Source organism: Oncorhynchus mykiss, chromosome 15 (assembly GCF_013265735.2).
Source record: "Oncorhynchus mykiss isolate Arlee chromosome 15, USDA_OmykA_1.1, whole genome shotgun sequence".
Classification (NCBI taxonomy): Eukaryota; Metazoa; Chordata; class Actinopteri; order Salmoniformes; family Salmonidae; genus Oncorhynchus; species Oncorhynchus mykiss.
The window spans coordinates 39724523-39748165 of NC_048579.1; the positions used below are offsets into that span (position 1 = coordinate 39724523).

General features: G+C 39.2%; 1 protein-coding gene across 4 annotated transcripts in view; it reads right to left on the minus strand.

Moving 5' to 3' along the window:
• The window catches only part of LOC110490047 (diacylglycerol kinase delta), a 113708-nt gene that overhangs the window by 6595 nt on the left and 83470 nt on the right, over positions 1 to 23643 (minus strand). For all 4 annotated transcript variants that reach the window (XM_036944350.1, XM_036944349.1, XM_036944348.1 and 1 more), the window contains 4 exons: positions 19606 to 19719; positions 8254 to 8388; positions 5283 to 5437; positions 4878 to 4989 (listed from right to left, as the gene is read on the minus strand). In XM_036944350.1, the coding sequence (XP_036800245.1) occupies positions 4878 to 4989; positions 5283 to 5437; positions 8254 to 8388; positions 19606 to 19719 (516 nt within the window). The remainder of the gene's footprint in view (positions 1 to 4877; positions 4990 to 5282; positions 5438 to 8253; positions 8389 to 19605; positions 19720 to 23643) is intronic.

Sequence of the window (23643 nt, forward strand, 5' to 3'; positions counted from 1 at the left end):
TGAGGTCAGGAGGTGTGGACAGATTCTCTTAAGCGCGTTTGATCCATAAAAAAAACAGCTTAGAAAAACGCAACGTCACTACAAAATATTTCAAAAGTTGCCTATAAACTTTGCCAAAACATTTCAAACTACTTTTGTAATACAACGTTAGGTATTTTTAAACGTTAATAATCGATCAAATTGTAGATGGGGCAATCTGTATTCAATACATGAACGAAAAGAAAAAAGCTCTGCTCTTCACGTCTTGCGCAACTCACAAAAGTGTCCCCCGTTCCGAGTTGGCCTACTTCCTGATAAAACAAAGGAATAATCTCAGCCATATTCAAAGACTGGCAACATCGTGTGGAAGCGGTAGGAACTGAAAATAGATTGATATTAAATATCCAATGGCAAAAGACAAAATAGGGAAGAGAGATGGGGGGAAAAAAATTCTGAACAGTTAGTCCTCTGGGTTTTGCCTGCTACTTAAGTTCTGTTATACTCACAGACATGATTCAAACAGTTTTAGAAACTTCAGAGTGTTTTTTATCCACATCTATGAATAATATGCATATCTTATATTCTTGGCATGAGTAGCAGGAAGTTGAAATTGGGCACGCTATTTATCCAAAAGTGAAAATTCTGCCCCCTAGCTTTAAGAGGTTAAAACCTCTTGAGGATAGGGAGACGCTAGCGTCTCAACTGGCCAATTGCCAGGGGAAATGCAGAGCGCCAGATTCAAATAAAATGCTATAAAATTCAAACTTTCATTAAATCACACAATTAATGCTACACTCGTTGTGAATCCAGCCAACATGTCAGATTTTAAAAATGCTTTTCAGCGAAAGCATAAGAAACTATTATCTGATAGCATGCACCCATCTGCACCAGTAGTAAACAAAAGAGAAAAAAATATATAAAATATGCATTACCTTTGACGAGCTTCTTTTGTTGCCACTCCAATATGTCCCATAAACATCACAATTGGTCCTTTTGTACGATTAATTCCGTCCATATATATCAAAAATGTCAATTTATTAAGGACAACCAACCCAATCAACAAAACAAACCAAAACCAGGTTGGCCAATAGGTATCAACGTTGGAACCAAACCATCCCCTAGTAAGAGGACGCGTGTGGTGAGTGGGGAAAGGTTTACTGATATGGATGTTGACTTGTTAAAATCCATCAACGAAAGGCTTGCCAAACTTGATATCTTGGATATATTACGAGAGGACACCAATGCATTATGTGCTAGTCTAGAACTCAGCCAACGTCAGATTGATGATCTAAGGAAAGAGAACACGGCGCTGAAAGGTACTGTAGACTCTATTCATAGCAAGGTGGAGGGAGTGCAAAGGGAGAACAAACAACTTAAAGAAACCTTGCTTGATGTACAGTGTCGATCAATGCGGGACAATCTCATATTTTCAGGGATACCGGAGAATGACAACAGCAGAGGCTGTGAGGACACAGTCCGAGACTTTATGTCAACTCAACTAAAACTGCCCACTGATGTTGTGCGTAATGTCACTTTCTCCAGAGTCCATAGAATAGGTAAGGCCTCTGGAAATTAGGCCACAGGCTATTATTGCATGTTTTGAGCAAAAGGAAATGATGAAGAACATGGGCAGAGAACTCAGAAACACAGATTTTGGAATGAATGATCACTTCCCCACTGAGATCAATGAATGAAGAAAAAAACTATATCCCATCATGAAGGAAAAGCGTTGCCTGAATCAACGAGTCTCCATGGTGATGGATAAAGTTTATATCAACGGGGAATTGTATCAGGCGTCGTCTAGAGTATCTCCCTGGATATTTTAATTTAATGTTAAAATTTGAGTTTGTGTGTTGTAGTGTATCATGACAACTTCAACTATAATGAATACATGCTATATTGATCTTCACTTGACAAGGAAAGGGTTGCATATAGCTCAGGTTAATGTATGTAGCCTTCCTAGCAAAATACCTGAGGTTTTTAACTTGGTCAACGCAAATAACATTTACATTTTGGCTTTGACCGAAACGTATTTAGATGCTTCTGTAAATGATGGGCAAATTAACATTCATGGATATAGTCTACTGAGAAGGGACAGGAATAGGAATGGTGGGGGTGTAGCACTGTACATTCAGAATCATATACCTTTTAAGAGGAGGGATGACCTTAATGTATGTCAAGTAGAGGCACTATGGGCTCAAGTACATCTGCCTCACCAGGCAGCCATATATTGGTAGGGTGTGTGTATAGACCTCCTAGCTCTAAGGTGTCATATTTGGATGATTTATGTACTGGGTTTGACCAGGCCACAGATAGCAGATATCTCTTTTAGTCTGTAAACTGTGTCAGTGGAGGAGGTGTTAAACATATTGAAGTCATTACTTGATTGTAAATCTACAGATTACAGTTTTACGGACAATTTTTTGCTTCGCTGTGCTGGTCCCCAGATTGCAGTTCCACTGAGATACATAATTAATTGGTCACTGGAAAAGGGGATGTTTGCAAATGTATGGAAGCATGCGAAACTGTGTCCTATTCCGAAAGACTGCAAAGAACCCATTACTCCTGCCAATAGTCGACCAATTAGTCTACTCCCTACACTCAGTAAGATATTGGAGGGTATTGTGAGTAGACAAATATGGGAGTACGTGGAAATGAATGATCTGATTACAGCCAATCAACATGCTTATTGCAAAAACCATTCCACGACCACTGCATTGGTTGACATGACTGACCAGTGGCTTAATGCTATGGATAATGGCACGTTTGTGGGTGTACTATTTTTAGATTTCAGTGCAGCATTTGATTTAGTGGATCATTAAATAATTTTGACAAAATTAATGCATTGTGGTTTTAAGGAGGTTTTAAAGAGGTAGCATTGAATTGGGTACAGTCATATCTAAACAGTCCACCTATATCAATGGTTCATTTTCTTCCCCTCGTGTTAAACTATGGAATACCGCAGGGCAGCTGCCTTTGGCCACTTCTTTATTTAATATATACCAACAACCTTCCCTATGCCTTAGCTGAAACTCAAGCAGCTATATTTGCAGATGATAGAGTACAATTTATGCAGCAAGACAATCGGTTCAACAGGTACAGCAAGCAATAATATCAGGGAGTGGGTTTGCCAGAACAAACTTGTTTTAAACACCAAGAAAACCAAAGTTATGTTGGTCTGTTCCACTAGGAAAAGGCCAAAACAGGATGGGATACAATTAAGTATGGGAGGAGTACAAATTGAAGAAGTGGCAGAAACCAAACTATTGGGAGTGCAGTTAGACAACTGCTTATAATGGTCATCTCAAATAACTAATCTATATACCATTTTTTTACATTTAAAACAGGAAAAATGATTAAGCAAATAACACAAGCATTAATTGAGAGTCAGGTGAACTACTGTTCTGTGGTCTGGGGAAATGCATCATCAAGTGAAGTTAGGAGGCTGCAGAATGCACAGAACAAAGCAGCAAGGATTGTTTTAAGGTGGAGATATGGTTCTTCTGTTGCAGTCATGCGCAATGTTCTTGGTTGGTCATCAATCGACAAGATAATTGAAAAAAACATGCTTATTTTATTTCATAATATACATAATTTAAAACGGCAAAGTTCTATTCACAACGGTATTCAGTTGATAAGAGACAGACATTTCGTAAATACTAGGAATAGATTGTTCACCATCTATGCATTATCCAGACAGAAAAGAGAAATAGGCAAAAGAACATTTCGATTTAGAGCAATAAAGAAATTGAATAAATTAACTGAGCAAACCAGAAACCTTTCAATATATAAATGGAAGCATTTTTTTTAAATGATTTAAATATAATACATAGAAATGTTGTGGGACTATAGTAGATGAAGAATCAATATTGTTTTAGAATGAGTATTTATTGGGTCATTATGTTAGTATATTATGTATGTTTGTAATAGTGTGTTATATGTGAAAATGTGTTCGTATTATAAATTGTATTTTAATGTTTAAGGACTCTTGGAAGATTAGTCAAAATGGGGACTAAAAGAGATCGAAATCAAATCAAATCAAATCCAGGACCTATATACTAGGCGGCGTCAGTGGAAAGCCCCAGCAAATTGTCAAAGACCCCAGTCACCCAAGTTATAGACTGTTTTCTTTGCTACCGCACAGCAAGCGGTACAGGAGCACCAAGTCTAGGACCAGAAGGCTCCTTAAGAGAATGCCAAGAGTGTGCAAATCTGTCATCAAGGCAAAGGGTGGCTACTTTGAAGAATCTAGAACGTAGTTTTATTTGTTTAACACTTGTTTGGTTAATATATGTTAATTCGTAGTTTTGATATCTTCACTATTATTCTACAACGTATAAAATAGTCCAAATAAAGAAAAACCCTAAGTAGGGTGAAATGAGTAGGTGTATCCAAATGTTTGACTGGTACTGTAAATATACTTGAAAATATATTGCATAACCCGAAAATTGTTGTCTAGCAATGATCAACAACCAATTTGACAGAGCTTGAAGAATAAAAAAAAAAATAATGGGCAAATGTTGCACAATCCAGGTGTGGAAAGCTCTTCAAGACTTACCCAGAATACCCCAAAGCTGTCATCGCTGCTAAAAGTGATTCTATTCACTCAGGAGTGTGAATACTTTTGTCATATTTCTGTATTTCCCTTTCAATACATTTGCAAAAATGTCAAAAAACATGTTTTCACTTTGTCATTTACGGAGCATTGTGTATAGATGGGTGAGGATTGTTTTTACCTAATATGAATTCAGGCTGTAAACAACATAATATGAATACTTTCTGAAGGCACCGTATGAGCCAAAAAAGATCTCCCGCATTTGGCACATGTATGTTGGGCACCCCTGTATTAGTAGAAGTTGGTTGACTGGTATAAAAGGTAGAACAGGAACTCCACGTACCCCTGTGCTCTTGGAATTGGCGTAAACCACGTCCATGGCCTTTGAGCTTGCGTTGACGGCGTGGGCCAGCTCCTGCTCCATACTGTGGTGGGACTGAGCGATTTCTCGGATACTGGGAACACACACAGTTCATCACGACATCGAACATCTAATGTTACTGGGAAACTACACTGCAAGCATATCACAAGCGTTCTGTAAGTGATGTTTTTGGCATACTATCTGTATAGTTTGGCCGTTAGGTAAACCACGAGGGAATTGTATATCATGGTCTAGGACAATTTTCAAATGGAATTCAACCATACCCTGCTTTAATCCAATGTTATTATTAATATTATTTATTTATTAATTATTATTATTATTAATCCAATGTTATTATTTATTATTAAATTATTAATGTTCTCTTACCTGTGGATGAGGGCGCCGGCCGCCTGTCCAAACAGGTTGATCTGGGAGGCTTCTTCCTCGGATACGATCTCCGGCTGCAATGCATACTGGGGCAGCGGCCGGGGGAACTCGCACCTCTGCTTGTCTTCCCACGACTTCAGCGTGCTCTCGAAGGCCTGAGACAAGCAGGCAACAGGATGAATAGAATAGAATAGGATAGAATAGCTGTATTCTTCCCAGAGGGAACTATAGTTGTGGTACGTTAGATGCGATACGTCAATAAAAAATATGACCGCAATATAACAGCAACATTCACACAAGACATACAAATACTATACAAACAAATCATGTCAAATCTTTGAACCGTGAAAGGTTCAACGAATTGTGTGAGGGGTAGGAATGGGTGGATTTCTCCATTCCCTTCTCCAGCCGTTGTATTGGGCAGTTCAATGGTGAGAAATGCCTCAGTCCCTGGAACAAACACGTTGTGCTATCCAGGAGCATGTGTACAGGACATCAATAAGCTGCTCCCAAACATTATAAATCAGCATCAGGAAATTAAGTATATGATAGTTCATGTGAGATTCAATGACATTATGAAGGGCAGCTCAGAACAGCTGAAGATGGATTTTAAAGAACTGATTTGGTCACTGCTTGACAAAAAGAAACGCCCCATAATATCTGTCCCTCTGCCCTCCCTAAATCGTGGCATTGAACATTTCAGCAAACTTTTAGCCCTCCATCACTGGCTACTAGACAATTGCGGCTCTGTGGGTGTAATATTTATTGACAATTTTGATACCTTCTGGAAACAAAACTCATTTTATAAGGATGATGGGATCCACCCAAATCATTTGGGTTCCTGGATCCTTTCACAGCATTATAAGGCAGCGTTGAGACAATGACCCAAGCCCAACTCAGTTAATTCCTATTTATTATGAGTTATCATAATGCTTCAGCAAATGTACATTATCCCAGGAGGGTTGGAAGACACAATATAAGTAACCTAACTTACAGTATATCCCTGTAACTACCCTGATGCTTCTGCTGATCCCACAGCTACATTGGTTCCTCCTTTAAAAGTTGTGTCATACTGCGGCACACCTTGTGGGCTGCTGCAGCATTCTGTGGCACGTTATCTATTTGTCAGCCATTTTTTCTGTTAACTTCATTGGGATAGTGGGCAGCATTGGGAAGTTTGGATGAAAAGCGTGCCCAGAGTAAATTGCCTGTTACTCAGGCCCAGAAGCTAGGGCATGCATATAATTGATAGATTTGGATAGAAAACACTCTACAGTTTCCAAAACTGTTACAATAATGTCTGTGAGTATAACATAACTCATATGGCAGGCGAAAACCTGAGAAAAATCCAACCAGGAAGCGTGAAATCTGAGGTTTGTAGTTTTTTTAAATGATTGCCTATCAATACCCTGTGTCTGTGGGGTCAGATTGCACTTCCTAAGGCTTCCAGTAGATGTCAACAGTCTTTAGAAGTTGTTTCAGGCTTGTATTGTGAAAGGGGATCGAATAAAAGCTGTTTCAACAAGTGGTCAAGCTGAAAGACATTAGTTTAGTCTTGCGCAAGGCCGTGAGTGCGACGTTCGTTCTCTTTCCTTTCTAATGACGGAATTGTCCGGTTGGAATATTATTGAAGATTTATGATAAAAACATCCTAAAGATTGATTATATACATCGTTTGACATGTTTCTACGAATTTAATGGAACTTTTTTGACTTTTCGTCCAGACTTTGTGCCCGCGCTTTGTGCAATTGGATTACTGGACTAAATGTGCGAACAAAAAGGAGGTATTTGGACATAAAGATGTTTCTGTGGACATTACGGATACTATTTCGAATTTTCTTTTGCGTTGTCGTGACTGCTCGAGCCTGTGGATTTCTGAACATAACGCACCAAACAAACAGAGGTATTTTGGATATAAAAATCATCTTTATGGAACAAAAGGAACATTTATTGTGTAACTGGGAGTCTTGTAAGTGAAAACATCCGAAGATCATCAAAGGTAAGCGATTAATTTTATTGCTGATTTTCGTGACCAAGCTACTTTGATGCTAGGTGTTCATAATGTTTTGTCTAGTGATCGATAAACTTACACAAACGCTTGGATTGCTTTCGCTGTAAAGCATATTTTCAAAATCTGAAATGACAAGTGGATTAACAAAATGCTAAGCTGTCTTTTGCTATATTGCACTTGTGATTTCATGAATATAAATATTTTTAGTAATATTATTTGAATGTGGCGCTATGCAATTCAGCAGTTGTTGATGACAATTATCTCGCTAACGGGATAGGTAGCGTCAAGAAGTTAACTAACATATTCCTCTCAAGTGTACATTTTTAGCTTGACTCGCTATGATGTTATAGTTACTTAAATTTGCTTCCACCATAATGTTTTGTCAGCCATCTTTGCTGAAGAAAGTCACCAGGGACGGGTGGCTTGCGTCAAATTCGTCATTGGAACCACTCGATATGACTGGTCATATAGAAACCTTGGGACCCAAATGCATAATGAGTGCTCTAACTCCCCCTTGCGGTGGTCTGGAGCACTGAAGCCGTGACTCCGGGTACCTCTAAGTCCCGCGGTGTAAGCTCGCAACTTTTAAAGGAGGAACCACTGTACTGTATGCAGTATTCATGTGCCTATGAAGCAGAGTTATACTGTTAGCACTGTGGCGGTGTGCCTTAGTAGGAAGTCCACTTTGTGCAGCTCACCCTGTACTAACATAAATAGCATGAGTAGAGCTGTTACGGTGACCGTATTAGCGCTATACCGGCGATCACTAGTCATGACGGCAGTCAAATTCCACGTAGTCACGGTAATTAGGCTTCTCCAAGCTCTGATACTGCTGATGGTCATTAGTAGTCTATAAAACTTGCTAACTGCCTGGTACTCAGCACTCTACGGTCCCTCTAATCCCTCTAACATCAATGCAAATGTCATTTAAAATGTGTGACCCCATAGATGTGTACTCACTCGGTCTCTGGTGAGAGTCTGCGTTCGGTTCTTGTGAATAATCTTGATGTACCCCGGGGGCTGGACCCAGGCCTCTCCGTCCACCTGCACCGGCACACCCTCATCCCCAAGGATGGTGATCTTCACTGTACGACACTGCAATAGGAGAGCAAATGGGGAGAAACATTCAACCAGACAGTATGCTATGAAACCAAGAAAATTGTATAAAAAATCTGAAGGATGATCAATGGAAACAGGATGCACCTAAGCTCAATTTCGAGTCTCATAGCAAAGGGTCTGAATAAATACATTTGCAAAATGTTCTAAAACCTGTTTTCCCTTTGTCATTATGGGGTATTGTACATAGATTGAAAAGGAAAATCTATTTTAGAATAAAGCTGTAACGTAACAAAATGTGGAAAAAGTCAAGGGGTCCGAATACTTTCCGAATGCACGGTACATTAGAATAACACAAAGGCCTGCACACTGTATATGCTTCCATTTAAAAAGGGATAGTTCACCCAAATTACAAAATTACTAATTGGTTTCCTTACCCTGTAAGCAGTCTATGGACAAGGTATGACAGCAATCCATGATTTGCTTTTGTTTACCTGGCCACTGTTTCCAAATGCAAACTTTTTACCATTTGTTGTCCAAATCAATGGATACTGTGGATTGCTGTCATACCTTGTACATAGACTGTCTACAGGGAAAGGTAACCAAAATGTTATTTCCTGATTTTGGTGAACTATCCCTTAAATATAAATATTGAACATGTTTTCAATTACTTTGGTGCATTTTACAGATGTAAGTGGTATATTTTCAAAAAGTACAAAAGTGATGACACTTGTATTTTGTTCAGTACCTTTGATTGTGCATTCATTGGAGCTGAACACATCTTTCACCCCTGAGTCATTCATGCAACATTTATGTTTTCCATGAAATAACATGAGAACATTTTGTTTAATTCAATAGCAAAAAATGCAAGGTACATTTTCTAAACAATGGTTTTTTCAGTGTTTGAAAAGGAATAGTAGATGGTAAATATAATTTTCCATACAGTATTAGGCTATAACATTTTTCTTGACATCTTTTTGTTGTGCAAACCACATTTTTTATGCTTTGTTTTCAATGTCAGGTTGAGAGCGTGTTGAGAATTATTTCAGTCTTACAGTTGAATTATTCTTACTGAATACAGAACATACGAATTGACAAATCATAAAAAAAGGGGTATTGTATTGCAGTAGCACGGTGTGTGTATGCCATTTCTGCCCCATGTAACAATGTATAACATATAATTTTCTATGTGACTTTTCAACTGAGATAATGAGTGGAGTATATTGTTAAATATAACCCAGGTATTTCAGCAGTGCATTGTACACTACACGATCATTCGAAATGGTAGCAGATAGGACAAAGTGGAAAAAGTCACTATCAAAACACACTGGCTGATGGAAGATGATGTACTATTTACAGCCTCATGATTTGATTTGGTTTCACCTTCCAACATAAATGCATGCCAATTGACACATTTATGATGTAAGAATATAGAATTTTACAGTGTTCAGCAGTTATATAAAAGTGATAAATCGCTCAAAGCCGGTGTTTGGAGGATATATTGGCACGGGTGTTAATAAGAATTGTGAAAAGCTGAGTTTAAATGTATTTGGCTAAGGTGTATGTAAACTTCCGACTTCAACTGTAGTCCCGACACATATCTAGGGTTGCTACCCAAGCCGGCTGGTCGTTCATTCTATCGATTCGGTTGCTAGAGACGCGACCCAGTCGTTCCTTCTAAACGTTCCATTGACATACTGGCTGGCAACGTTCTTAACACTTGGTTGCTAGCTATCCAACTACGGCTCTTACAGTCACGTCAAAACATGCAGCCAGAATAACAGTAAAGTAGCCGCATTTGCATTTGTTTAAACTGTTTTCTAGTGATTTTCTTTGGACACATCCCATAACAATGAGCTCATTTCCAGCTTCAAATGGAAGCTGGAAAAACTGCAAACTAGCTGCATGTTTTATCTTTGTATATATCCATAAAAATGATGCCAGCTGATTCATGATTTTGACTGGCTAAGAAAAGCTACAGTGCCTTGCGAAAGTATTCGGCCCCCTTGAACTTTGCGACCTTTTGCCACATTTCAGGCTTCAAACATAAAGATATAAAACTGTATTTTTTTGTGAAGAATCAACAACAAGTGGGACACAATCATGAAGTGGAACGACATTTATTGGATATTTCAAACTTTTTTAACAAATCAAAAACTGAAAAATTGGGCGTGCAAAATGATTCAGCCCCCTTAAGTTAATACTTTGTAGCGCCACCTTTTGCTGCGATTACAGCTGTAAGTCGCTTGGGGTATGTCTCTATCAGTTTTGCACATCGAGAGACTGACATTTTTTCCCATTCCTCCTTGCAAAACAGCTCGAGCTCAGTGAGGTTGGATGGAGAGCATTTGTGAACAGCAGTTTTCAGTTCTTTCCACAGATTCTCGATTGGATTCATGTCTGGACTTTGACTTGGCCATTCTAACACCTGGATATGATTATTTTTGAACCATTCCATTGTAGATTTTGCTTTATGTTTTGGATCATTGTCTTGTTGGAAGACAAATCTCCGTCCCAGTCTCAGGTCTTTTGCTGACTCCATCAGGTTTTTTTCCAGAATGGTCCTGTATTTGGCTCCATCCATCTTCCCATCCATTTTAACCATCTTCCCTGTCCCTGATGAAGAAAAGCATGCCCAAACCATGATGCTGCCACCACAATGTTTGACAGTGGGGATGGTGTGTTCAGGGTGATGAGCTGTGTTGCTTTTACGCCAAACATAACGTTTTGCATTGTTGCCAAAAAGTTAAATTTTGGTTTCATCTGACCAGAGCACCTTCTTCCACATGTTTGGTGTGTCTCCCAGGTGGCTTGTGGCAAACTTTAAACGACACTTTTTATGGATATCTTTAAGAAATGGCTTTCTTCTTGCCACTCTTCCATAAAGGCCAGATTTGTGCAATATACGACTGATTGTTGTCCTATGGACAGAGTCTCCCACCTCAGCTGTAGATCTCTGCAGTTCATCCAGAGTGATCATGGGCCTCTTGGCTGCATCTCTGATCAGTCTTCTCCTTGTATGAGCTGAAAGTTTAGAGGGACGGCCAGGTCTTGGTAGATTTGCAGTGGTCTGATACTCCTTCCATTTCAATATTATCGCTTGCACTGTGCTCCTTGGGATGTTTAAAGCTTGGGAAATCTTTTTGTATCCAAATCCGGCTTTAAACTTCTTCACAACAGTATCTCGGACCTGCCTGGTGTGTTCCTTGTTCTTCATGATGCTCTCTGCGCTTTTAACGGACCTCTGAGACTATCACAGTGCAGGTGCATTTATACGGAGACTTGATTACACACAGGTGGATTGTATTTATCATCATTAGTCATTTAGGTCAACATTGGATCATTCAGAGATCCTCACTGAACTTCTGGAGAGAGTTTGCTGCGCTGAAAGTAAAGGGGCTGAATAATTTTGCACGCCCAATTTTTCAGTTTTTGATTTGTTAAAAAAGTTTGAAATATCCAATAAATGTCGTTCCACTTCATGATTGTGTCCCACTTGTTGTTGATTCTTCACAAAAAATTACAGTTTTATATCTTTATGTTTGAAGCCTGAAATGTGGCAAAAGGTCACAAAGTTCAAGGGGGCCGAATACTTTCGCAAGGCACTGTATGGCTTGGTTAACGTACTGTATATACAATGAGCATACAAAACATGAAGGACAACTGCTCCTTCCCTGACAGACTGTCCAGGTGAATACAGGTGAAAGCTATCTCTTATTGATGTCACTTGTTAAATCCACTTCAATCAGTGTAGATGAAGGGGAGGAGACAGGTTAAATAAGGATTTTTAAGCCTGGAGACAATTGAGACAAGGATTGAGACATGGATTGTGTAGGTGTGCCATTCAGAGGGTGTCGTATCAATATGTTTGGACCATGACAGTAGCTAAGATGTGGAGAAGTCTGTCCATAAAAAAGCGCTGCTCTGCCTTCTAACAACACTACCAACAAGGCAGGTCCTACAGGCCCTGGTTTTGTCGCACCTGGACTACTGTTCAGTCGTTTGGTCAGGTGCCACTTGCAGTTGGCTCAGAACAGGGCAGCAAGGCTGGCCCTTAAAGGTACACAGAGAGCTAACATTAATTACATGCATGTCAATCTATCATTGCTCAAAGTGGAAAAGAGATTGACTTCCTCATTACTTATTTTTGTAAGAGGTGTTGATAAGCTGATGGTACCGAGCCGTCTGTTTAAAATACTAGCACACAGCTCGGACACCCATGCATACCCCACAAGACATGCCACCAGAGGTCTCTTCACAGTCTCCAAGTCCAGAAAAGACTATGGGAGGTGCACAGTACTACACAAATAGAGCCATGACTACATGGAACTCTGTTCCACATCAGGTAACTGATGCAAGCAGTAGAATCAGAGTTAAAAAGCAGATAAAGAAATACACCTTATGGAACAGGGGGAAGTAACACAAACATAGGCACAGACACATGCATACCCACACATGATAACACACGTAGTCCTGGGGCATGGTCCTATGGTCCTGTTCAACTGTTCGAACCTTCGGGTGAACAAACTTGGTTTGAGCTTTCCTAATCGTCTGTGAGTTTTACTCGGTTCATTTAGAACCTAACATTATCTATAGGCTTGCGTTGTTATTATTATTAGCGGCTTGGTCTTTTTAATATTGAGGAATATTTAACTTTCTCTGTTCATAGGAGTAACAACATGAATTTGTGCATGAGGCAGAAATAATACGGTGCGACTCAAGTTTCACCATCAGCTGGAAGACGGTGTCCCTTTTTCGTCAGAGTCAGTGGTGAAAAGGGAGAGTGGAGGGATGATGAGAGGTGGATCCTCAGTCTGCTGCTCTCTCCCTCTGCTGAGACTGACCATCAGATGCAGGCACCATCAGCCCAGTAAAATACAATTTAAAAGCAAATGACTTAAATGTATACTCACTCAGCTGTGCCTCACAAGTAAAACAACAATGGATCCATTACCGGTGTGATCATATAGCCTACCTCAAATTTAGAAATATATATATTTCTAAATGGCCCAAACAACAATGCATTGGGCAGGGCAATTCAAGCAAAGCCAATATGCGGTGATAAAGTATTGGGCATATAGCTTACTACACAAACCTCATCGCTATGGTACGGTTTTTAATTGGTCATGTTAAAAAAAAACCTGAGTGGTAGATCTCGGCTTGCATTTTGACTAAGAAAGTGATCTTGACTCAGGAAAGTTTGGTGACCAATGTTCTAGAGTTTTCCATGTTAACACTATCCACGTTACCCTTTGCTGTAGCAATTGTGATCGAATCAACTCAATATTAGCCACTTTCAATGCAACATACAGGAACAAAACTAACTAACTAGATTTTGTTTTAGGCACAACACATTGGAGTAAGAATGCATTAGCACGCACGACTCAGCCCGTACTCTACACAGACCGGTAAACTGGACTTTGTTCACAGAATGAGCAGTCGTGAGTAGATACACTTGTTTTGAGATCAAAGCGAGAGCTGCATGTAGCCAGGTGTGCACATTTTGTTCATATCCTTTGCTAGTTAGTAAGTTACTAGCCCAGTTAAAGATAGTTTGTAGTCAGCAATAGGGGAGTGATTGCTTCCTACAAGAGCACAAAACATGTACATTTCTAGACTTTGAAAAGTGAGTCAGTTAAAAAGCTTTTTTTTTGCTTCAAGGGGAGGTGTTCTATTTTGAGACAGGCTTGAATAAGCTAAGTAGCCAATAGGCAGAGGGTAGCATAATTTGTCTGATTCTCTGTAATAATGATATGTGAATAATAGTATATTTTATTTTGTAAAGTGGTTTCATGCATCAAACAGCACAACAACATTTTGCTTATTTGGCCAATGTTAAAACTTTAACAAAGTGGGTATAGCCTCAGTGTTCACAATAAACGTGCTCTGGAAGTTGCACAGAATTTTCACAACGTTCAAGTTTGCACTCAGCAGACCTGACATTTGCTCAATGACAAAACAAATTAGAGGGAACACTGGTAGTAGGTGCCAAGCGCACTGGTTTGTGTCAAGAACTGCAGCGCTGATGCGTTTTTCACGCTAAAGTGTCTCCCGTGTGTATCAAGAATAGTCCAGCACCCAAAGGACATCCAGCTAACTTGAAACAACTGTGGGACGCATTGGAGTTAATTTGGCCAGCATCCGTGTGGAACGCTTTCGACACCTTGTTGAGTCCATGCCCTGACGAATTGAGGCTATTCTGAGGGCAAAGGGGGGTGCAACTCAATATTAGGTGTTCCTAATGTTTGGTATACTCAGTGTAGTTTGATATCTGCTGAAAGCTGAAATTCTATATTTTTACCTCAAATGTATCAATTTGGCATCAATTTACAGTGGGGCAAAAAAGTATTTAGTCAGCCACCAATTGTGCAAGTTCTCCCACTTAAAAAGATGAGAGAGGCCTGTAATTTTCATCATAGGTACACTTCAACTATGACAGACAAAATGAGAAAAAAAATCCAGAAAATCACATTGTAGGATTTTTAATGAATTTATTTGCAAATTATGGTGGAAAATAAGTATTTGGTAACCTACAAACAAGCAAGATTTCTGGCTCTCACAGACCTGTAACTTCTTCTTTAAGAGGCTCCCCTGTCCTCCACTCGTTACCTGTATTAATGGCACCTATTTGAACTTGTTATCAGTATAAAAGACACCTGTCCACAACCTCAAACAGTCACACTCCAAACTCCACTATGGCCAAGACCAAAGAGCTGTCAAAGGACACCAGAAACAAAATTGTAGACCTGCACCAGGCTGGGAAGACTGAATCTGCAATAGGTAAGCAGCTTAGTTTGAAGAAATCAACTGTGGGAGCAATTATTAGGAAATGGAAGACATACAAGACCACTGATAATCTCCCTCCATCTGGGGCTCCACGCAAGATCTCACAAGAACGGTGAGCAAAAAATCCAGAACCACACGGGGGGACCTAGTGAATGACCTGCAGAGAGCTGGGACCAAAGTAACAAAGTCTACTATCAGTAACACACTACACCGCCAGGGACTCAAATCCTGCAGTGCCAGACGTGTCCCCCTGCTTAAGCCAGTACATGTCCAGGCCCGTCTGAAGTTTGCTAGAGAGCATTTGGATGATCCAGAAGAAGATTGGGAGAATGTCATATGGTCAGATGAAACCAAGATATAACTTTTTGGTAAAAACTGAACTCGTTGTGTTTGGAGGACAAAGAATGCTGAGTTGCATCCAAAGAACACCATACCTACTGTAAAGCATGGGGGTGGAAACATCATGCTTTGGGGCTGTTTTTCTGCAAAGGGACCAGGACGACTGATCCGTGTAAAGGAAAGAATGAATGGGGCCATGTATCGTGAGATTTTGAGTGAAAACCTCCTTCCATCAGCAAGGGCATTGAAGATGAAACGTGGCTGGGTCTTTCAGCATGACAATGATCCCAAACACACCACCCGGGCAACGAATGAGTGGCTTCGTAAGAAGCATTTCAAGGTCCTGGAGTGGCCTAGCCAGTCTCCAGATCTCAACCCCATAGAAAATATTTGGAGGGAGTTGAAAGTCCGTGTTGCCCAGCAACAGCCCCAAAACATCACTGCTCTAGAGGAGATCTGCATGGAGGAATAGGCCAAAATACCAGCAACAGTGTGTGAAAACCTTGTGAAGACTTACAGAAAATGTTTGACCTCTGTCATTGCCAACAAAGGGTATATAACAAAGTATTGAGATAAACTTTTGTTATTGACCAAATACTTATTTTCCACCATAATTTGCAAATAAATTCATTAAAAATCCTACAATGTGATTTTCTGGATTTTTTTCTCATTTTGTCCGTCATAGTTGAAGTGTACCTATGATGAACATTACAGGCCTCTCTCATCTTTTTAAGTGGGAGAACTTGCACAATTGGTGGCTGACTAAATATTTTTTTGCCCCACTGTATGTTGGAAGGTAAAACCAAATTATATATGAATGTGGCTTCAAGCAGAGAGACAGGCAATACTGTATCAGTTGACAAGTCACGTCGAAAAGGTGATCTTGTACAGTGTTGGATACGGCAGAAATGGCATACCACATCATGCTACATTGTTAGTCGCCAACTGCTTTACAATACCCCTATTCCTGATGATTTGTCCTATGTATGTAATGTCTAAGGATAATGAAACCTGCCATTGGTTAAAAATGATAAAATAAAATGTTTTTTGTCAAGAACTGTATGAAAATGATATTTACCATCTACTTTTATTTCTATTAAGCACTTCAAAAAGAATAGTTTTGAAATGTGTATCTTGTATTTTTTGCTATTGGATTAAATGGAAGTTAACATGACTAAAATGGTAAGCCAATATAGCTGATGTATTGGTGACTAAATGAAAATGTTCTCATGGTATTTCACGGAAAACATACATTTTTCATGAATGACTCAAGGGTGAAAGCACAATCAAAGGTTCTGACTATAAAGATAGGGAGCATTACAAGTGTTATCAGTTTAGAGATTGGTACTTATGAATTTTGAAAATATACCACTTAAAACTGAGAAGCACTAAATAAATGATTGAAAAAAAAAAACAAATTACCAGAAAATCATATCAAAAGCAATATTGCACAAAGATTTTTGCTAAAAGTATTATTATATTATTGATCAATTGACTATGACTTTTTAAATCACCCAGTATTGCTATTTGCACCATTAGCTCCAGGTAAATGCTGCAATTTTTCAGCCATTCCTGGACCTGTGACCAAAACTGAGCTACATATGGACAGTGTCGTTTTGCGTATCAATTCATAACCCATCTGCCACGGAATCAAACATTTCTTCCCAACTATTTTGGAATCTATATGGCACATCTGTCTCATTTTTTATCCTTAAATGAAACTGGTATAATTTTATTCATCACAATTTTCTTTAACCAATTTTGGTCTTTAATTTCTTATGGCTGCAGGTGCACTATTGAGTAGCTTGGATGAAAGGTGCCCAGAGAAAATGGCCTGCTCCTCAGTCTCATTTGCTAATATATGCATATTATTATTAGTATTGGATAGAAAACACTCTGACGTTTCTGAAACTGTTTGAATGATGTCTGTGAGTATAACAGGACTCATATGACAGGCAAAATCCTGAGAAGGAATCCAAACAGGAAGTGAGAAATCTGAGGCTGGTATATTGTCAAACCATTCCCTTTTGAAATCCCTGTTAGATATGAATGAAGATTCTGCTGTGAAGTGGGGCTGAATAAGAACAGAATGCATCAGACTACTGGCAGAGTGCCAGTTCAAGGTCACGCGCAAAGCAAATGATATCTTCCTGCGTTCTGTTCATCCTCTAGACACAAAGCAATTCTCCGGTTGGAACTATTGAAGCTATATGTTAAAAACATCCTAATGATTGATTCCGTAGTTAGTTTGAAATGTTTCTTCGACCTGTAATATAACTTTTTGAAGTTTTTGTCCGAAGAAACTGTCGACCAGCTCCAGTGTTTGGATAGGTGTACCAAACGCGCTAACAAAAGTAGCTAATTGGAAATAAATAATGGACATTATCGAACAAATCAAGCATTTATTGTGGAGCTGGGATTCCTTGGAGACTTTCTGATGAAGATCATCAAAGGTAAGGGAATATTTAGCATGTAATTTATGGTTATAGCTGACTCCAACATGGCGGCTATGCGACTATTATTCTGAGCGCCGTCTCAGATTATTGCATGGTTTTATTTTTCCGTAAAGTTTTTTTGAAATCTGACACAGCGGTTGCATTAAGGAGAGGTATATCTATAATTCCATGTGTATAACTTGTCTTATCATCTACATTTATGATGAGTATTTCTGTTGAATCGATGTGGCTATGCAAAATCACTGGATGTTTTTGGAACTAGTGAACGCGCCAATGTAAACTCAGATTTTTTTATATAAATATGAACTTTATCAAACACAACATACATGTATTGTGTAACATGAAGTCCTATGAGTGTCATCTGATGAAGATTATCAAAGGTTAGTGATTAATTTGATCTCTATTTGTGCTTTTTTTCTCTCTCTCTTTGGCGGGTAAAATTGGCTGTGTATTTTAGTGAGTTGTTGGTGACCTAACATATTCGTTTGTGGTGCTTTCCCCGTAAATCCTATTTGAAATTGGACACTGTGGTGGGATTAACAACAAGACTACCTTGAAAACCATATAAGATACATGTATGTTTGAGGAATTTTAATTATGAGATTTCTGTTCCTTTGAATATGGCGCCCTGTCACTGGTTGTTGTCATATCGCTCTTGTTAACGGGATTGCAGCCATAATGCAGGGCCGACAGACAAGTTCCTTACTTTTTCCCCCTTCCAATTGCCTCTTCCATTTTTGTGGTAATGCTGCAATTACTTGGTTGTAATTTTGGGTAGAGCATACATTTCCATATATTTGTGTTAGCTCCATGTGTGACATAACTCCACCAGTCCTATTTATGATATAATTTACAAATATTATAACTTTTTGTAAATGTATATATATATTTTTTTATAACGGTTTATATCAATTAGTATACTTGAGTTTAATCACAATATTTGTTGTATTATTTCTTCTGTCTTTTCTGGTGGATTAAACTGAAATTGCAACCAACTTTTTATATTTTTGAGATAATTTTGTTTTCAAATAACCGAAAGTGAGCGGCTGTAATCTGAATAATGGGAAAACCATTCTTGAACATCGGATGAGACATTCTTACTAATTTGCAAGAGAACCAGATTGGTTTAAGTATAACTTTTGTATGACTGACGCCTTTAGTGAAAGGTCTAATGTTTTAATGTTTAATCATTTCTGCACTCCGAATTCATATTCATTACATAAATAGGCCATTCCAAAAAAAAATCTATATTTTTTGCTCATATAATAAAAAAAAAACAGGTTGCTAGGTGTAGGCAAAACCATAAGCAAATAGGTCAACTGTGATGTGACTAAAGAGATAAATCAGGCAGAATTTTCCACAAATAGACAGCTATTTTCCTTCCCACGGCAGCAAGATCTTATCTACTTTTGCTAAATTTCTATAAAAATGTATTGGAGTGAGATTATTTCTTGCTTTCGGGATATGTATACTGAGTACGTCCACATCCCCGTCAGAAAACTTTATTGGTAAACTACACGGTAATGTAAAAGTTGTCTTTTCTTGTGTTCGAATACATAATATCTATCACAATTTGGTTTTAATCCAGAGAGGTTTGAAAAAGTATCTAGATCCTCTATGAGGATGTGGAGGGATTCCACACTCTCAGAGTTTGTGAAAATGTTGTGTGTGTTACCTGTGCGATACGGTGGTGCTGCAGGTTGATGACTCTGGACACAGCCATTTGAATGCTGCCAAACACCGCCACCACCTCCAGGATCTTATCGTCAAAGGACGGCGCCGTGAACGTCTGCAGGGATGAGGACATGTCATTTTTTACATAAACTGATTGTACAAAACATTAGGAACACCTTCCTAATATTGAGTCATTGGGGCATGAGCTCTACAAGGCCCATGTTGACTCCAATTTTTTTATTTTTTTTTATTTTACCTTTATTTAACCAGGCAAGTCAGTTAAGAACAAATTCTTATTTTCAATGACGGCCTGGGAACAGTGGGTTAACTGCCTGTTCAGGGGCAGAACGACAGATTTGTACCTTGTCAGCTCGGGGGTTTGAACTCGCAACCTTCCGGTTACTAGTCCAACGCTCTAACCACTAGGCTACCCTGCCGCCCCGTAGTTGTGTCAAGTTGGCTGGATGTCCTTTGGGTGGTGGACCATTCTTGATACACAAAGGAAACTTTTGAGCATTCTTGAAACACTCAAACCGGTGTGCCTGGCACCTGCTACCATACCCCACTCAAAGGCACTTAAATATTTTGTCTTTTGCACATTCACCATCTGAATGGCACACATACACAATCCATGTCTCAAGGCTTAAAAGTATATATTTTTACCCGTCTCCCCCTTCATCTACACTGACTGAAGTGGATTTTTCACCTGGATTCACCTGGTCAGTCGGTGTCATAGAAAGAGCATGTCACATATACAGTGCCTTCAGAAAGTATTCACACCCTATTCAAAACATTGTTGTGTTACAGCCTGAATTTAAAATATATTAAATTGAGGTTGTATCACTGGCTTACACACACAATACCCCATACATGGAATTATGTTTTTAGACTTTTATTCAAATTAATAAAAACTAAAAGCTGAAATGTCTTGAGTCAATAAGTATTCAAACCCTTTGTTATGGCAAGCCTAAATAAGTGCACACTGTGTGCAATAATAGTGTATAACATGAATGACTACCTCATCTCTGTACCACACACATACAATAATCTGTAAGGTCCCTCAGTCGAGCAGTGAATTTCAAACAAAGATTAAATTACAAAGACCAGGGAGGTTTTCCAATGCCTCGTAAAGAAGAGCACTTACTGGTAGGTGGGTAAATGTAAAAAATCTGTGAGCAGTCACCGTCCTCTCCGGCAACTGAGTTAGGAAGGACGCCTGTATCTTTGTAGTAACTGTGTATTGATAAACACTCCAATGTGTAATTAACAACTTCACCATACTCAAATGGATATTCAATGTCTGGTTTTCGTACTTTACACATCTACCAATAGGTGCCCTTCTTTGTGAGGCATTGGAAAACCTCCCTGATATTTGCGATTAAATCTGTTTGGTCCTTTGCCTTATTTGACTTGGTAAGCAAATGTTTACTCTTGAACTTATTCAGGCTTGCCATAACCAAGGTGTTGAATACTTATTGACTCAGACATGTCTGTGTTTTTTCAAATTCATTTGTAAACATTTTGAAAAACATAATTCCACTGACATTATGGGGTATTGTATGTAGGCCAGTGACAAAAAAAATCAAAATGTAATTGATTTTAAATGCAGGCTGTAACACAAAAAAATTAATGTCAGGGGGTGTGAACATACTGTGCCTTCAGAAAGTATTCAGACCCCTTGACTATTTCTACATTTTGTAATGTTACAGCCTTAGTCTAAAATGGATTAAATAAAACAATTTCCTCAGCAATCTACACACGAAGTGAAAACAGTGTTTTTAAAATGTTTGCAACTTTATTAAACACCAAAGACAGAAACTTATTCACACCATTTGCTATGAGACTCGAAATTGAGCTCAGGTGCATTCTGTTTCCATTGACCATCCTTGAGATGTTTCTACAACTTGATTAGAGTCCACCTGTGGTATATTCAATTGATTAGACAAGATTTGGAAAGGCACACACCTATCTATATAAGGTTTCACAGTGCATGCCAGAGCAAAATCCAAGCCATGAGGTCAAAGGGATAGTCCATAGAGCTCTGAGACAGGATCGTGCCGAGGAACAGATCTGGGGAAGGCTACCAAAACCTTTCTGCAGCATTGAAGGTCCCCAAAGAACACAGTGGTCTCCATCATTATTAAATGGAAGAAGTTTGGAACCACCAAGACTCTTCCAAGAGCTGGCTGCCCGGCCAAACTGAGCAATCGAGTGAGAAGGGCCTTGGTCAGGGAGGTGACCAAAAACCCAATGGTCACTCTGACAGAGCTCTAGAGTTCCTCTGTGGAGATGGGACAACCTTCCAGAAGGACAACCATCTCTGCAGCACTACATCAATTAGGCCTTTATGGTAGAGTGACCAGATGGAAGCCACTCCGCAGTAAAAGACACAACAGCCCGTTTGGAGTTTGCCAAAAGGCACCCAAAGGACACTCAGACCATGAGAAACAAGATTCTCTGATCTGATGAAACCAAGATTGAACTCTTTTGCCTGAATGCCAAGTATCACGTCTGGAGTAAATAAGGCACCTTCTCTACGGTGAAGCATGATGGTGGCAGCATGATGCTGTGGGGATGTTTTTCAGTGGCAGGGACTGGGAGACTAGTCAGGATCGAGGCAAAGATGAACGGAGCAAAGTAGAGAGATCCTTGATCAAAACCTGCTCTAGAGCGCTCTGGACCTCAGACTGGGGCGACCTTCCAACAGGACAACGACCCTAACCACACAGCCAAGACAAGTCTCTGAATTATCTTGAGTAGCCCAGCCAGAGCCCAGACTTGAACCCAATCGAACATCTCTGGAGAGACCTGAAAATAGCTGTGCAGCGACACTCCCCATCCAACCTAACAGAGCTTGAGAGGATCTGCAAGCATCATACCGAAGAAGACTTGAGGCTGTAATCACTGCCAAAGGTGCTTCAACAAAGTGCTGAGTAAAGGGTCTGTTTTTTTTTCATTTTTTATAAATTAGCAAAAATGTCTAAAAAAACATTTGTTGCTTTGTCATAATGGGGTATTGTGTGTAGATTGATGATAGGGAAAAACATTTTAATACATTTTACAATAAGTCTGTTACTTAACAAAATGTGGAAAAAGTCAAGGGGTCTCAATACTTTCCGAACAAAACATTAGGAACACCTTCCTAATAATGAGATACACTCCCTTTTGCCCTCAGAACAGCCTCAATGTGTAATGAACTCTACAAGGTGTTGAAAGCATTCCACAGGGATGCTTGCCCATGTTGACTCCAATGCTTCCTATAGTGTCAAGTTGGCTGGATGTCCATTGGGTGGTGGACATCAGTTGAGCGTGAAAATCCCAGCAGCATTGCAGTTCTTGACACACTCAAACCGGTGCGCCTGGCACCTACTACCATAACCCGTTCAAATTCACTTGAATCTTTCGTCTTGCCCATTTATATTTATTATGGATCCCCATTAATGCAGTTTATACATTTTTAAAAACATGACAATACATTCACAGATTTCACAAAACTGTGTGCCCTCAGGCCCCTACTCCACCACTACCAAATATCTACAGTACTAAATCCCTATTTGGTAGGAAGTTTACATTCACTTAGATTGGATTAATTAAAACTCATTTACAACCACTCCACAAATTTCTTGCTAACAAACTATAGTTTTGGCAAGTCGGTTAGGACATCTACTTTGTATATGACACAAGTAATTTTTCCAACAATTGTTTACAGACAGATTATTTCACTTATAATTCACTGTATCACAATTCCAGTGGGTCAGACGTTTACATACACTAAGTTGGCTGTGCCTTTAAACAGCTTGGAGAATTCCAGAAAATGATGTCATTGCTTTAGATGTTTCTGATAGGCTAATTGAAATAATTTTAGAAAATTGGAGGTGTACCTGTGGATGTATTTCAAGGCCTACCTTCAAACTCAGTGCCTCTTTGCATGACATCATGGGAAAATCAAAAGAAATCAGCTCATTCTTGGGAGCAATTTCCAAAAGCCTGAAGGTACCATGTTCATCTGTACAAATAATAGTACGCAAGTATAAACACC